The sequence below is a fragment of the Anas acuta genome, chromosome 1, assembly GCF_963932015.1.
Source record: "Anas acuta chromosome 1, bAnaAcu1.1, whole genome shotgun sequence".
Taxonomy (NCBI): domain Eukaryota; kingdom Metazoa; phylum Chordata; class Aves; order Anseriformes; family Anatidae; genus Anas; species Anas acuta.
Window position 1 is genome coordinate 21111078 of NC_088979.1, and position 17097 is coordinate 21128174.

Genomic DNA, 17097 nt, shown 5'->3' on the forward strand with positions numbered 1-17097 from the left:
ACCTGTAACGTGCATCCTCAGCTGCTGCAGCCTGGAGAAGGTGAATGTGATTTCAGCAGTGATGCTGACTGCACCAGCTGGGGTATGACCACACAGCACCCGTCACTGCCAAAGCATTTCATGTTTGTTTTCCATCAGATCTGGGCTCAGCTTGCCCTATTCCATCACTGCTGAGGATTACGTACATTTGTACTGCATCACCTCTCAGCCTTCAGACATGCCAGTCCCTGGCTGCGATGGGCACGCGCTGTTTTATTCAAACTGCTACGGAGCGAGCAGAGATGAGAATCACAGGCCTCCTCAATATTTAATTATCTGCTACTGCACTGTGGATTTAGAGGAAATTATGCTTCTTATGCTTCTGACTCATGTGCTCACTTGGAGTTTTTCATGGCCGAGTAGCCCTGGGGAGGAAAGGGAAGAAAACCCAAACAAACAACCCAGTGCTTAAAGCTGTGTACCACCACCTACCTGACTGCATTTCCAATGACAGCACAGTCATTTGTATGCAGAGAGCACCGCAGTGTCATTCCTAAAACAATCTGATCAGCTAGACTTCAGCCACCCTGCTCTTCTGTTAAGTACAGTAAATGGGTTCAAGATAGAGTCCAAAAGAGGTCCTAAACTCCTTCGGGCAGTTTCAAGCAGCCTTCAGACAGTGCTGAGCTGTATCTGCTCCTGGATCAGACAGAGGTTTCTGAAGTTTCTCCCTCTGCCATGGGGGAAATGAAAAAACATCCTTTGAAAGGCGAATAGTCATTCCTGTCCCCCCAGTATATAGATACATATATCTGTACCTATGTATCTACCCTTAACAAGCAAGAAGGGGTCTCTGTAGCACATGAAGCACAATTTTTGTCTTGAAGTTGGCTCCTACCACACAGCTGTAACTCTGATATTTTTAAGTCCTATCACATTCCTGCCATGAAAACATACTTTCATCTTTTCTACATTGACAAGGAAAATAAAACTGACAAACTATCAATTTCTACCCCATCTAAAACTGAAAGCTGTGAATATTATAACAAGAATTTCTTATAGCTTTAGTTTCCTCCTCCCCCCAAATTCACCTGCCTGAATATCAAAGCTAAAAAAGAGCAAGCCTCCTAAATGTCACAGCCTACCACACAAAAGCCTCTACAGATGTGACTTTCTGCTTCCTTTTTCCTCTTTTAAAATCTCATCTGTGTGCAGTAGCTTCTCTCAGCCTACAAATTAGGGTGCTGGGGCTCATTACTACACACAGAGCAGTAATAATTAGCAGCAGGCAGAGCTTCCATCTCGTTATGCTAGCTTTTTGCTTTCAGGCAGAACTGATTTAGCTTTGGGGGTTCCTGTGTCACCCTGCCAGAATGAGAGTTTTCAGATAACTTATTTTTACCATTCCCTTACTTTTGTAAGCACTGATGTTATTCTGGCATGCTTTACAGCTTATTTTTTAATTTACTTGTAATAATATCCATATTAATGTCTATGTGAGCAACCACAAAAGGCAATTATAATTTTCTCTCATATTTTACAGTTTGGTCCTTGATCTCTTAATTGGCTTTTTATTATTTAAGTCTTCTTTCACTGTTCTCGCATTGTGAACTGATTTTCACAGGTGTATATATTAGGAAAGCTCCTTAAATAGCTCTTCCTAGCTTTTGGCATATGAGGCAATCTTGAGGCACTTCAGTATTTTTTTGCTTTGACCTTAGTTTTAGTGACTTGCTTTTCTTCTGTTAATCCAGCTCTATTTTTGGCTCCAGCCTCAGTCACAGCACAGTGACGGAAGGACTGCCAATCTTCTTAATGTAGGATTTCCCTCCCCCCTTCTCTAAGTTGTTAATCACTTGTCTCAAATTTTCATCTGTAGAAACTGACATAGCAATTTCCTTACTAGAATTGTTTATGGAGGAGTGGGATTGTTGTTAAGAAGCAATTTTAACAATATGAAACTGAACGAAAAGACTACAGAAATGCAGCTTATAAAATGCCCTTGTAAAAATAAGCCTTTAGAAGATGTAAAGGATTAAGCAAAAGGTCGTGCTCTGGTTGTCTTTTCCAGAACATCCACTTGGATGTGGTTTCATGATCTCTGATACCACCAAAGCCAAAGAGCAGCTATGAAAAATACTGATACCTGAGAGCTCATCTGTCTCAAGAAACCTTTTCCTATACCGCCTTTTATCCCCACAGCACCATACAAACGCTGTATAGCTATTTTATATTATTTTATTATTTATTATTTATCATATTTTATTACTGAATGGCAGTTTGTGCACTTCCTTAATTCTGCTTGCAATAAGGATGGCTGTTTGCAGAAGCCTGCTCCTTAATTAGTGGCAGCACACGCTCTGTGTGTACCATCTGCCCTCTCTGGATGTGAACTGGGCCACAGGGACATGAACCAAACCCCCTCACCTCCTCCGTGGGCATAACCCAGGCACTGATTGGATTTGTAACTCATAACAGGACGAGGCAGAAATTCAGCAGGACGGCTGCATGCAAAGAGTCTGGTGCCTGAAAAAGGACATTACAATCAAAAATAAATTTAAAAAAAAGGCATTTAATAACAGGTTATCTTTAGAGATCTGCAAGGAGATGAAGATTTTTAAGAATATAGAATGCCAGACAGTGCTCAACAACATTTTCAATGTGGAAATGGGAGTAATTAACAGACTCTAAAGGAGATATGAAGACTATCAGGACGCCATGGGGATCCTTCTACCTGTTCCTCTAAACCCTGTGCACTATCTGCTACGGGGACAGGAAAAAAAAGGTGTAAGGTTAAGTCTTGCTTCTGTTTTCCAGGCATCTCTGTACATAGGAGATTCCGCTGACACCCTGACAGAGCAGTTTCAAGGCTCTTTGAACAGCAGCAATCCCAGCAGAAGCACCCAGCGCACAGAGCCTGGAAACCTGACTAATGAGCCAAAGTACCAAAAGGAGTAGGAAATTATTTAAATCCCATCCTGTTTTTACACTAATGCTAATCTGCACTGTCTCAACAAAATCATATCAGACCTATTATTGCAGCAGATTTATTCCTGGCTTGTTTAATTGTCTCTTTGGGGTTTGGGTTAAAAAAAAAAAAATCAACAACACAAAAACATACTCCATGTGTTTTAGGTAATCAACAGGAAGGCCAACAATTTGACACACTCCAATTATTATTCTAAACTATTGCCTTTATGCACTATTTACTATTTTCCAAAGCAATTATTGGTCATCTTTGAGTGAGAAATGAATCTGAAACTCAGGTGTCAGCAGACATCACAGCTCATCCTGCCCAGTGGTCAGGACTGCAGAATTTCCACCCTCTTCAGGGCCTCGGGTGTTTTGACAGTGAAAGTTTGGGATCATCAAGGTCTCTTCTGCTGATCAGACTTGGAACATCTCCTGCTCACTCCTCTGCTAGGTGCAGCCCTTTGAATCGAACTCAAAATCCTACCAGAACTACAGTGGGTGGGTACCAGCATTAAGGGAGGTGGCACTTACTTGGTGATGAGGACTCACCTTAGACAGGAACAAAAGAAAAAAAAAAAAGGTGAGCCTACTGTGAGACATAACACACTGCCTTGTCCTGCTCCTGTGGAGGAAGGAACTGAAGAGACCTCCTTGGGGCTACTGTAGGACCTGGGATGTTGCAGATATCCTATGATCCTGCACACTAAAAAAATGGAAAGGCACAGGCTCTCTGCCTTTTTTCTATCATTAAAGTAGTACAGTTTGTAAGGACAGACATTTTCTTCTATAACTTCAGACTACTTCTTTGGACAACCATGGTCATCTTTGAGTGAGAAATGAATCTGAAACTCAGGTGACAGCAGATCATCTGAATCCCAGCACAGGGAAAAGGAGGTGCTGGGATATGCTCTGTTTGATGGTTGTTATCATGCAGAGGAAGGCAGATATTAAATGCTGGTGCTATTTTACTACCTGCTCCTAGAGACCAATGTCTCAAGAGACTATTTTCTGCCCACAAAGTTCCTGGTTCTACTTGGTGTTTAAAAACAAAGACCTAGAAGCAAACGCCTGTTTAAAAGTTCAGATTCTCCCATTCCAAATGTTTGTTTCATCAACCTTTTCACATACCAAACAAATTCAGTTATGGGAACAAGCTACATTTATTTCCTACTACTCCTATTTGTAAGCCATTCTGAACAGTTGTCTGATATTTAGGAACAGGCTTCTTGCTTTCAGACTAAATGTCTGAAAGTTTGTTCCTGCACCAGCACCATCATGCAGTTGAAATAATTCTCTCTCTTTATGTGTATGGAAACTTCACTGTTTAAACGATAGCTAGGTTGACAGAAGCTTGCATTTGGTAGCTCGTAAGTAAACCACCAAAACACCGTGAAACAATAGATATTGAAGTATTGGCCAAACTGAAATGGCATCTGTAGTCCTGAAGAGCTTCATCATAACCAAAAGAGCCACTGAGATAAAATGTAGCTTAATTCTTACTGCAGGAGCTAAACGCTGTAATACAAAGCCCTGAAATGGGGTCCAACCCCAGTTTCTCAGGTTGGAATGTACCTCAATTAAGTTCACTGAGTTAATTAGCAGATCTGCATGCTAATAAATTTACCAATAATGGCACTATCCTGAAGTGTCTTAATTTGGACCCCAACCCCCAGAATCTTTTTGCTTTCTCTGTAAGCAATCAACTCTTTCATCTGAAATCTTTCAGATCTTTTTAGACGCTCCTTTCTCTTTCTGAAGACCAATCGCTCCCTCTTGGTATCCTAATGAAGATTTACAGCGATAAAAGTCTCTTGAAAGAATGGGTAAATAAATTTCAGACTTGTGAATAAAATTACATCCATCGCAACCAGAGGGTGAGAACCTTTTCACTTGCTGAAGATGGTGGGTAAACTCCAACAAGGTCAGGATTGCAGCTAAGGAGTGCCCGGTGAATGGACACTGCTCTTCAGGCAGAGAGGTCCTCTCCTCAGGCTGGGCCACATCTGCAAACTGTAATTCCTCTCCTTCTGTTCCTCTTCAAAACAAGGGCTGAGGTTTGTGCATTTCATCCCATATCTAGCACCTGGAGTGCTGAACGCTCAAAGGCATCAAGCAGGAATTTCACCGAGCCTTTTCCAAACAAACTGCACCTATTAAGTTATAATAAGGTGACATTTGCCTGAAGTATTGAAAGGCACACAAAGGCCTGGGGTACTCGATTCATTCTTTCTTTTCACAACTGCTGGGCTGGACGCTCCTAGGCACAGGATGTTCGGTTCCCTCCACGGTGCTTGAGGCAGAGCAGTGCTGGGGCAGCAGGAGATAAAGCCTGAGCCCTCCTTCTATTCAAAAGAGCAAGTGAGTAAGGGTGGCATTACTGTCAGGAGATAAACGCCTCTGCTTTCACTCTTTATAGCTGCCTACCTGTCTAATGAAATCAAATTAATGGCTTGGGTCGCCTGCATTCAAGAGATTAGGAGTTAAAGATCAAGCGAGACCTTCCAGTAAGTTTTATTATATTCCTTACAGAGCCTATACACTGACTTCAGTTGTGCTACTCCTGATTTACACCACTCTAAAATAAAGTAGGCTCGTCAGATAAAACCTGTGACTAAGATAAACTGTCCTGTTTTGTAGGATTGATTAAAAAAATTACAAGTCTGACCCCATCGTGGCTCTTCCCTTTTAGTCAAATGGAAGGCGAGATCGCATTCACTTGTACTTTGCAGGGATACCCCAGGGCAACAGCTTTGAAGTTGTTAAATAGAACTGAAAATAATAAAAATTTCCCTTGTCAGGGTCGAAAGAAGTGGAAATATGTTAAAGATACACAGTACTGCTTGTGATTCTCCATTTCTTTATACAGGAAAGAAACTGCCCAGGAACTTCTCTAGTAGACAGAATTCCTTATGAAAAGGTGGCAGAAATGCTAATCAGAGTTGTGAAAGCTTTCCTAACAAATACTGAAACACTTGTTCTAATAAAGAATTATCAATATTGACAGCTTCTTATTTTTTTCAACTTTTAATGAAAAACATTACAACAATTTTACTTTTATTTTCAGAAAAAAATCATTTTTTCCTCAATCTCCCACCATGTCAACAACCTCTCCCAAGTTAGCCTTTCAGTGTGCCAGCTGAGAATTGGTTATCTGAAGCTTTCAGAGCCCATGTCTCATGTATCTGCCATTGCTCCAACAGGCTCAGCTAGAAAGATAGCAGACTGAAAGGAGAACATTTATGTTGATGAAAAGGCCAAGCCAAACTTAATTAATGACTGTCCCAGAAGCAGAAAGCTGTTGCTGCAGAGATGTCAACTGCCTTTTCGACATCTTATATATTGCTCTGCTCTACTAGCTACACACACAAGAAAGATTTTGTGATTAACCATCCCTTAATAGAACCTGTCAGCCATCAGGTTCGGCATGTACCATCAGTAGCAGACATTTTGATATTTGTGCTAACACAAACTTATTCAAATGTGCCACAGTGCAACACAGAACAAGAAAACAAATATGAGATGGCAATGTAATTGAGTAATAAAGCTAACACAGGCGTCTAGAGTACTACTTTGCAAGTAGGACATCAGCCCTCTGATTCAAAGATTACTTAGAGGGTGTACCTGACGGCTCCAAGAAGAATGATGAAAGGGAAATGAGCCGGCTGAGAGCATCACCATGTAGCAGGTCTATGGAGTATCACCTGAATACCTTCCAGAAAAGCAGAAATGGCTGATGTGGTTGTTTGTTGGGCTCTCAGCAAGTCTTCACTACAATAAGCCTTGTGACACGGAACTAATTGGTACAAAGAGTGATCGTTTTGAGGTGGCAGCAGCAATGTTCAGATGACCGTTCCAAACTCCACGTGCAGTCAATGAGAGCTGTCAGCTTGGAACTTGTTGGGGAGGGAAGAAAAGGTAATTACTGAGAAAAAATAACTGCTTTAAAACAGCACCACTTCTGAAGCCTGAGGTTTCCATGCAGAAACCACTAGAAAGTAGTAAGATCAAGACCATACTCAACCCTTGTGGCAAAGCTAAAGCGTTGTTTAACAACTGTTCTTATATTCAGCAGGTGCAGTTTCATTGCCTTTGGGATATTCTAGGAACGTGAACAGGCAGGCTGGCTTCCCTGCAACCACACCACTCTCACGTTACGCTCACATAATCCTGCATGCAATTACCACAGCACCACTGCTACATCACAAGGGAAGGTCAGCGCCTTTAGATCCACCCAGAAAGGAAGACATTGACTCACCCTGCACAGGGCAGGATACCATGAGCAGATACTGCTAGGGAGCTAAAATCTGGAACTAAAGTCCTGTGTGGAGGAAGTGAAGAAGGGAATGAAGAAGTAGTTAGCAGAAAAGGCAGTGTGTGTGTCTGTTTTCAATGGAGTTGTGACTGTAGTCAAATAAAAGACTATTGGCTACACGGTAGGGTTGAACTATTTCTTTTTATTTAATACATATTAAATCATAAAACCAAAGGTTAGCTAAATCTGTTTAACTCCTAAATAACTGTGTCCCCCTTCATCTGAGCAGTTTGATCTTTCATGTTTCTTCATGATCTCACCTCTCTTCACAAGACGTGTTTCTGCTGCCACCACACTCTGGCCCTTGCCTATAAATGAAGTTAATCCACAGAAACTGTGCATTCAACATCCTTTTCTAACTCAGTGTCATAAGCAGAAGTATTTTAAATTCCCTCCTATCCCGACCCAAACTAGGTTTAATAGCTGGACAAGCTCTAAGCGCGTTACCCAAGCCACCAGGAGTGGGGTTGACCTTGAGTTAGCCCCATCATTGCCACCAGCTCAGCTCACGCCTGACCACGAGCTCGCTCGGCTTGAGCAGACCCCGCTTTGTGCTCATATAAAAGTGCAGTAACATAAAACATGGGGCTTATTGTGATGCCATCCTGCTCAAAAGGCATAATTGTTAGTGATGCTTGTGAAAATAGGGTTGGGCCTTTGATGTGATTGAGTAAGCTGCACATTATACTGTCAGGTGCCAGTTAGACATCAATGAAAAGAAACGGGAACTCAGTAATGGCAATAGGTAATTACCACCACACATTTACAGAAACACACACATACTTTAGCCTTCACCTGAAAAATCTCATCGCAGGCTAGAATTTCCGTGTGCCGATACTGTTCTTACAGCAGTCTTGCCAGATGTGTTGGGTGCTCCTTTTCATTTTCATGGTCCTGAAATGCTTTTGCTGGGCCCTGAACCTCTCAGCTCAGCGTCCCTATGACTGCCAGGTCTCCCTCCCACAGCAGAGCAGGGCTTTTGCCCTGTAAACGACTACAGGTGAAAGCTTTGAGCAAAACACAAATACCTTTGTGCAATTACAACCACTCCATGGGGCACTTCCCAACACTTCACTCATGGAAAGATGTTATCACAATACAAAAATATGGCCTAGCCCAAAGAGACTGCAGCTTACGTAGCCATTCCTCTGACAAAGAGGGATCCTTTACAACCAGAGGGGAGTAAGGCTCTAGGAGACAGACGCTGTTCTTAAGACCAAATGCACAGCACAGAATATCAGCAAATATTTAAGAGCAAATGTAGACAAAAAAGGCATACAAGGAGTACGGTCTCGCACCATGAAATGCTGTTTACATTCCCATTCCTCATGCCCTGGGAGAAGACTCAGGGCCAACCTCTGCACTGAAATGATCCCTCCTTGCTGATGCGCAGCTCTGAGACGTTGCAAAAGACCGCAGTAAATGACATCAGGATCATTTGTACCTTCAATCCATCTAAAGTTGGAATTCAACATTTTTTGCCCTAAAAATAAAAATGCTACTGTGTAATTATCCGATGTGTTATTGACAGTTGCGTATTTTTAGTGACTTAAGGAGACAGGAAAGAGAAGAACAGGTTAGGCTTTGATGTCTGTGGTTCCAACAGCAAAGAGCTGGAGACTTCTTTGAGAATAATTTAAATCTAATCAATTTAGCCCAGCTGGTACAACATTACAGCAATAAAGAGATTTAGTTGTACAAAGCAAAAAAAGAAATCGATTAATGAGCAAATGCATAAAAAAGCAGAGGACTGATCATTTGAGTGGCAGGAGGTGAGTCGCCATCTCTAATTTCTCCTTTTCACCTCATCTGGTTTTCTACAAAGTCCTTTGTACCACTGCTAAGCAGGTTTAAAACTCAGTACACTAAGTATACTAATTACATTTTATCCTGTTTAAGTAGATGTGGAAGCAATGCTACAAAACACAAGAGGGTAGAACAGCACAACTGGATCTGACGTGGAAAGACATCATCAGCCCGTCACTGAGGTACAGCTCCTCTTGGCTGAAGTATATCCATAAGCTCCCGAAATGCTTGACACAGCACGAAGAGAAATCTCTGTGACTCAAGCTGAAAGCTAATACTTTCAGATCACTAAAATTCTCGCTAAAGTAGAAAGGACTAGCAAACAAGCTACAACTGTTTAAAGCAAGAAGGATCTTTTTAGAAAAGGAAAGCAGGCAGAATATTCACAAATGTGCAAAGGAAACTGCAGTGGATTACGACAATTTTACCTGACCCTTACTGAGGATGACAAAGGGTGACCTTCACACCATTCAATTCAGGGAAGGCCTTCAGATTTTGCAGTGCTATCACACACCCACATCTGAATGGATTTTCAGTCTCCAAACGTGTCTTTGGTTTCACCCAGCACAGAGCCTCTCGTGAGAGCCTGTTCAGTCCACGCAGACAGCAGACTGCAGGATGCTGGAACAAACAGAGCACTCCTGCATTGCCCGTTCCCTGCTGCCATTTGGGATCACACAGACCGGTACAGAGCCACATCAGCACTCTGCTGGGTGACCATGCAACCGTCTGACTGCTGATGACAGGGGACAGGCAGGACACTCGTGCTAAGAGGCAGCCCACAGGTAGCCGACCACCATCATCTCCGTTAATAAACCATGCGTTAAGTTACACAAACCTGTATTATGTGAACTTGTATAGGTAGAATATATACCCCCATAAGGTTATCCTCTGTTATCCTTCACAAAAAATATTCAAAGTGTGAAATACAGAACTCATGGTTCAACAACTGAGAAGCAGTGACAGCAATGCTAACCAGCAACCCCTATCGTTCTTCAAAGTATCGTCTAATTCATATTTCTCTTACGTGAAAAGCAGGGTACATGTGAAAGTCTGAAGCCGGTTATAGATAATTAGAAGATCCACTATGACTCAGGCACACAGACATGACTGAGGTGCAACTGAGCCACCTAGATCCCCAAGGATGATTTACAGAAGTTGAAGCTTAAACTCGCCGTGTGTCCCATGTTCAAGCCAAGCATTCTGCGACTGCCAAGCGTTGTGCACCTGGGTATCTTTTCGAGGGCTGGTTACAGGTAAGTACACCTAGGTTGGGACTCCAAACATGAGGCTGCAAATTAATCTCTTGAACTGCAGCTCTGGGGAAAGGAGCCTCCCTGACACAGCAGGAGAGGATTTTGGTCAGACTGCACAACTGGACACAACCCCAGCCGCTGGACAGAGCCATCTGCTGAACCGGGGCTGTTTCCATCCGAACGTCTTACACTGAAGACGCATAAAGCTTGGTAAGGTGCCAGATCCCAGGCTGAAACCTTACCGTGTCCTGTGAGGCAGCATTACACACCTCGCTGCTTACTGCCCTGCTTACTTCAGCAGCTCTGCGGAGGTCCCTGAGGTCCTGCCCTTGCGAGCAGCGAGGCCAAACAGGAGAACATCAGAGGAGAAACCGGACTGTGCAAGGGAGCCAAAGGACTTCTCCTTCGAACTACCTCCAGCCCGGTTCGATGGGCTGGGTGGGCACCAGAGGCTGCAGGACTCCTTCCAGCTCAGTGTCATCCAAAAGCAATCCTGTACGTGCCCTCAGGGTGCTCTGAGCAGAGCGGAGGGCTCAGGACATGCTGCAGGGTCACAGTGGCGATTCTGAAGGCACCTTGGCCCCTCAGACACGGTGCCAGGCCCAGAATTTCACCTTGCGAGCTCCCTTTGTGCCCATGTTCCCCTGAACCACCAGGGGAAGCGTTTTTGTTCCCCCTGCACCTCCTGAGGCAGCTCCTCAGGGGCTCCACCGCCCCCTGCCCGCCTCCCACCGGGCTCGGGGGGGCTTCCCCCGGCCTGCAGGCGGCTGCCGAGCCCCCGAGGACCACCGCAAAGCCCCGATAGGGGCTGGAAGAGCCGGCAGGAAGGCGGCGGCGGGGCTATGGAGGCGCCTTCCCCCCCCCCCCCCCCCCAGGGCTCCCCTCGCTCCTTCCTCCGCCCCCCAACCTCCAGCCCCGCCTCGCCCCCATTCTCCCCTCACCGGCCGAGGAGTGGATCTTGGAGGATTTGCGCTGCAGGGACATCCTCAGCGCCGTGCCGAGGCGGGCCCCGGTCGGCATGCCGGTGCCCAGGCCGGGGCCGGGGCGGCCGGCGGTGCTAGCAGGGCTGCGGCGGCGCCGGGCTGGCCATGGCCCCCCCCCGGCACGCAGACGCCGCGCTGCGGCCCGGTGAGGGGGCGGGCGAGGCGAAGGTGCCCGGCTGAGGCAAAAAGGGGGGACCCGCAGCCTCCTTCCCTCACGGCTGGGGTCGAAGGGGAGCCCCCCGGGTAGCGGGGTGTCCCCCCTTTTTACCTCCAGTCCTCCCTCCGGGGAGCCCCGGCCTTGCGGCCCCACAGCCCGGGGAGCTCCTCGGCTGAGGCAGCACACACAGTGCACCTCACAGCTCAAGTCACCAAGAATGAGTGATTGTGCATAACACAATAAAATAAGGGCCTGCTGGTTTCTAAAGTTGTCCACCTGCAACTAAGATGTGGCATTTTAGGCACCTGAAGCACCTCAACAACCCCCGTTTGGGATCTAGGGCCATAAGCAGGCTTCTTTGTTCCAGTTACAAGGACATCTCCCAGTACTGGCCTCCTGCCAGCCGCTTCTCAAAAGATGTCATTCCTGCTCAATTTAAAATGTCTGGTAAATCAAGGATGAAAAAAAAAATATAGGAAAGATTAATCAATATGCTACTTAATTCTTGCAGCGCATCACCTTCCTCTTTCTGTGCAAAATACTTGCAACAATAAGAGTTTGCCCACCAAGGACAGGCACAGAAGGAAAGAAATTAAAGGACAAAAATAAACTAAATCGAAGTATCTCAATCTTTATAGATTCTAGCCTCAATCAGGCATAGCCAGCAGTGGTTGCCCCACCTTCCAGTGTTGGCCATCTCCAAATGGGGGGCCTTCACCAGGACTTTCTGGGGTAAGCTTTGTGAAAGAGGCAGAAGCTCCCCTGAGATGAGGATGTACCAAGTTTTGGAAAGGCCTTTTGCAGAAGAGACAGTCTCCAATACCTTGAAAAAAAAATGACTTTAAAGCAGGATCTAAACCACTCCATCATGTGGAGTTGGCTAGTGTACCAGATGGGGGATTTTGGTGCTATTTCAAAGATCATGAATATTGCCAAGCCACCAAATCTTGCTGTACTTCTGTGTCCTCACATATAACAATGGAAACTGATAGTTTCCAGCTACAACTTCATAAAAAGTAGTATATATAAGTTTAGTTTACAAATACAGAGTACAGAATTGCAGTGCTTTACACTGACTGAATAGATCACAGTCCGCTGGAGAGGCTCCCTTTGAGCCAGGGCTGCTGTAAAACTTCCTGGTCTGTGAGAAGCTTTTACTCCTGTGGATTTTATTGCTCTGGAAGAAGGCTGGCCTGAGAGCTTCTGAGAATGAAATCATCCCATAGGAGCAATGCTGAGTGCTGGCTTTCCTGCATGACTTTACCATTTTCAGCCCATGACATAGTTGTTTTTTTGTTGTTGTTGTTGTTTTCATTAATATGGCTTTCTCTACCATCTTACTCTTTTGCCTCTCCAGAGATTACTTTCTGCTGTAGTCAGTGTTTTTGTACCAGTAAGAATTGCCTGGAGGACAAAAATCAGTTCACATATGTTGTTAGCTCGTCCACAAAAGTGAAGGTCGCTTTGGGTTAAAGCTGTCAGATCAAAGTGAAGGAAAGTGCTCAAAAAATGACCGAGAAAGAATGACACATCCTGGTTCCATGTTTACTTTTTCTTCAGAAACTAACCCTCAGGTGAACTGTGTTTATGGCACACTGAAAATATTGCCCACTGTAAGCTGTCCACACTGCGTTAAGAGAAAGGAAATACATTGTTCAGTTGTGCAGGCCTCACCTTTGTCATTTTATTATGCAACGCCTGGCTTTGTCATTCCGCTGATGTGCACTAAATTGTGTATTATCGGACCGTGAGTCATGACAGTACGGTTCCCTGAGGTCTGTCATAATGGCTCCATGGGTTGAACGATGTGCTGAAAAACAAAAAGGAGCTAGTATTCTTCAAATTACAATGTGCTCACTTTTCTAGTATTTATAGCAATGTACTTTCAAAGAGCTCAGTATGCATAATAATTATTTCAATGTAATAAATAAAGCAAAGGCAGGAAGAGTGGTTCTGTGGTTAATGTGCCAGACTGGGAGACAGGATATCTTGATTCTATTTCTGACTGTGCCAGATACTCTCTGGGACCTTAGAGAGTTTGTTCAGCCCAAATTTCCAAAAGATGTGTCCTTTGTTCCAGTTACTAATGTCACACACATTTTGGTTATGAGTTTGGTGAAGAAGGAGAAGGAGAAGGAGAAGGAGAAGGAGAAGGAGAAGGAGAAGGAGAAGGAGAAGGAGAAGGAGAAGGAGAAGGAGAAGGAGAAGGAGAAGGAGAAGGAGAAGGAGAAGGAGAAGGAGAAGGAGAAGGAGAAGGAGAAGGAGAAGACTTTACATAGAATTCCTTAGTAGTAAAACAGAAAACTTAACAGTCTAGTCAAAGACCCAAATAACTGTCGGGTGAGAGTTTATGATAGAAAACAAAGAAAAACAAGGAAATCTACTACAAAAAAGAAAATAATAATGCAATTCATTTTTTTATAGTCATACTCTTCCTCTGTATCCCTTTGCTGGTGTTGTGCTCACCCTTCAGCCATCCCTCTGGGGTCTGAGGTTGACAGTGCCAGTTTTCCTGGAGCAGCAGGTGTCATCTGTGTCTTGCCAACTGCTTTGATGGGAGCTGTGATGTGGTGGGGTTTCTTCTTCCTCTTTTCCTTCCTCCTGTTTGGATTAGGGCTAAGCCCGGGGCTATTTTTATATGTTTTCTAATATATTTTTACACCTTGCTTTTTCTTCACTAGTCTACAGCTTTGTGTTACATCCATACTTACTATGTACAATGCTATTTCTGTGTGGTATGTATCTGTTCTTTTTTTTTTTACCCTGAAACCCAGTCTTGCCCAGGTTCCATGTCTGCACTTCTCTGGCTGGTTACTGGAGAGTTATTTAGAGAGGTGTTTTTTTGTTTGTTTGTTTGTTTTTGTTTTGTTTTTAATCTATATATATTTATTTATTTGTTTGTTTGTTTTTGTCATCCTATGCCTCCCCTGGAGTATCCTGTGCTCAGCCTTTCAAGGGACTCTGCTGTCACCCCAGGCTTGTATTCTTCTACACTACGTCACCGGGTTAGTGATAAACATCTCATTCTACACAGAACAACTCTTGGCACTGTCCATGTGAAAGTTTGTATCAAAGTTAAGCAAAAGTTAGACACGGCCATTGCCACCGCAATAACAGATACTGCTCTCACAACTAAAGAAAGTAATCAAAGCCTCATGCTGGCCAAGAAAGCTCAGACAAAGCAAGCTTCAGTCCTGAAGCCTTTGAAGCCTTGCAAACTCACTACAAAGCTTGTGGCTTGCTACCAGTAATGGCACTATCCAGTTACAGGACAAGAGTAATTTCATGAAAGTTCTGCTTGCTTAATTCCTCTCCCTTTAAAAACAAAAACATAATCAGACTGCCTTGGTCTTAAACCAAATATTTGTGCTGGGACAATTTTTTTTTTTTTTTGATCCTTTTTACATGTATAGGATCAAAGCCAGCACAATGTAAAGCATGCTGAAGTATATGTGCAGTATCTGTCATTCATTGTGACAATTTTAGAAAGGCCAGAAAGCCAGCAACAGCTCTTTCAAGATTCCTAAAGAAAGCTACTTGCAGATCCAGAAAGTTTGCTTAGCATCACTGAACTTAGGAAAAAGATAGGAAATCCTTTATGGACCTCCTTTGTAGCACCACCGTCTCTGTAGACAGGTAGGGGACGTGACTGAAGGTATGGGGCAGCAGGAAGATATTTTATGGCCAAGTATTAACGTGTGCACGGCCCACCTGTGGCCTCCCAGAGGATCTGGTAGTCTCCTACACGTCCTACTGCAGAAGGAACATCACTCGGTAACACCCTGCTCTTACAGCTAACTCATAGTGCAGAGATTTCATTGAGAATGGGAAAAATTATGCTGAATTGCACGTGAAATGGGGGTGAGGGGGACAGGTTGGAGTAGGGTAAGCCATTACCTGTCGGTGCAATGAGGGGAAAACAGAAGGACAAGGATGTGGAAGTGCAGGACACTCTTTTATTTTTCAAGTCCCATTCAGCGTTCATTGATGTTTCCTGATGTACAGTTGTTTCCTTTTATTTCTCTTGAGTTTAACAATGGAAATTAATCAGCACTAGACACATCAGTGTTTTCCAGATGACTTTTGAATAATGACACTTGTAAATAAAATTATAGTGAGTAGGATAATTGCATTGGAAAGTGAAATTGGTACTCATTGTGTAGGAGGATGTGATCTGTGATTTGCCTGAAAAATTCTGAAAAACTGAAAAGTACTGAGCCTCTTCTATATTAGTGCTCACAAATCAGGGAAACTAAATAATGGAGAAAAAAATGTAATTTTGTGTTGAATACTCAAGACTAAGTACTACTTAATAAAACAGCATCTGGGGCTCCTTTACACCTGCATGCTAATTCAGGAAGCAAACATTACTGTTATTATTTTACCAAAATAGCTCCAAATTTGTATGTGCATTCAAAACACAGTGAGTGAAATCAGATCAAGTCATTTTATTCCACGATAATAGTGTTCACAGAAGGAATTCTTCAGGCTGGCAATTGTCAGAAGGCTGCGTGTAGAGCAAACCTTTCAAATGCTTTGCACAGCAGACCGTAGAGGTTTCTCCAGCTTTTAGTGAACCAAGTTAGTAATTTCCTAATAATGAAGAAAAAAATGGTTATTTGAAGCAAAGAAGAATAATGCTGAAGAAATGAAAAGCTCGATAAAGGTAAGTTTAAGATAGATTTGCAGAATGTAGACAGTACTCACAGTGCACAAGGAGTATTTCCATTATTTTCACTCAGGTCCATGCGCAAAGGCAAGGTGCCAGAGAGCTGGCTACATGACCACAGCGTGATGGGATGGGATGGGATGTGCTGTACACCATCCAAGACCAGTCCCGGTGCAGCACCGCGGACAGCTCCGGGCCCCAAGCCCGTCCCGGGGCACCGCAGCAGCGGGGCAGGAAGGGGAATGGGGGCCTGCGATGGGTCAAGGCACGGTAGGGGCACAAGGGATATGGGGAAGCGAGGGATTGGGATCAGCTGGGAGGGCAGAACCAGTGATCGAGGTCTGAGTATGCGCAAAGAGAGTTTTCAGAGTCTGCGGACTGGGAGATGCCTCAAAACCAAACCAAAATAAAATAAGTCACAGCATACATTTCAGGAGCCTGTTGGCAAAATAACCCTAAACTTGGTTTTCACTTCTACTCTGACTGAGCAGAAACTTTCACAAAAAAAAAAAAAAAAAGGAAATGGAATTTAAACAATCTAAAAAGGAGGAGGTCTCAGCTGCTGTGGCAGTGGGGACAGTGCCTATATACCTATAAAGTAGCCCATCTGAAAGACTGATCAGATAGCCAGATAACCGATACTTCTAACTTAATCATTACACTATTACACTTGCATTTCCCCCCCCCCCCCTTTATTTTTTTTTTTTCCCACAGAGTTCATTTTATGTATATATATCGTAGAATCACAGAATGGTTTGGGTTGGAAGGGACCTTAAAGCCCACCCAGTTCCACCCCCCTGCCATGGGCAGGGACACCTCCCACCACACCAGGTTGCCCAAAGCCCCATCCAGCCTGGCCTTGAGCACTTCCAAGAAGGGGATTTACATGCATGTGTGTGCATGGGCACACAAACATACACACAGAGTGCTAGGCAAGAAGTAACACGATTCTTCATTCTCAC

At 44.0% G+C, this 17097-nt stretch overlaps 1 protein-coding gene and 1 long non-coding RNA gene across 2 annotated transcripts in view; one reads left to right on the top strand and one right to left on the bottom strand.

Moving 5' to 3' along the window:
- The window catches only part of ATP8A2 (ATPase phospholipid transporting 8A2), a 309878-nt gene extending 298453 nt beyond the window's left edge, over window positions 1-11425 (bottom strand). Inside the window, exon 1 of the mRNA XM_068671922.1 lies at window positions 11268-11425. Within this exon, the coding sequence (XP_068528023.1) occupies window positions 11268-11346 (79 nt within the window). The 5' untranslated portion in view covers window positions 11347-11425. The remainder of the gene's footprint in view (window positions 1-11267) is intronic.
- Window positions 1664-2662, top strand: LOC137850088 (uncharacterized). The gene is made up of 2 exons (XR_011092251.1): window positions 1664-1796; window positions 2051-2662. It is a non-coding gene; the product is annotated as an uncharacterized lncRNA (long non-coding RNA).
- Window positions 11426-17097: the final 5672 nt, after the last annotated feature.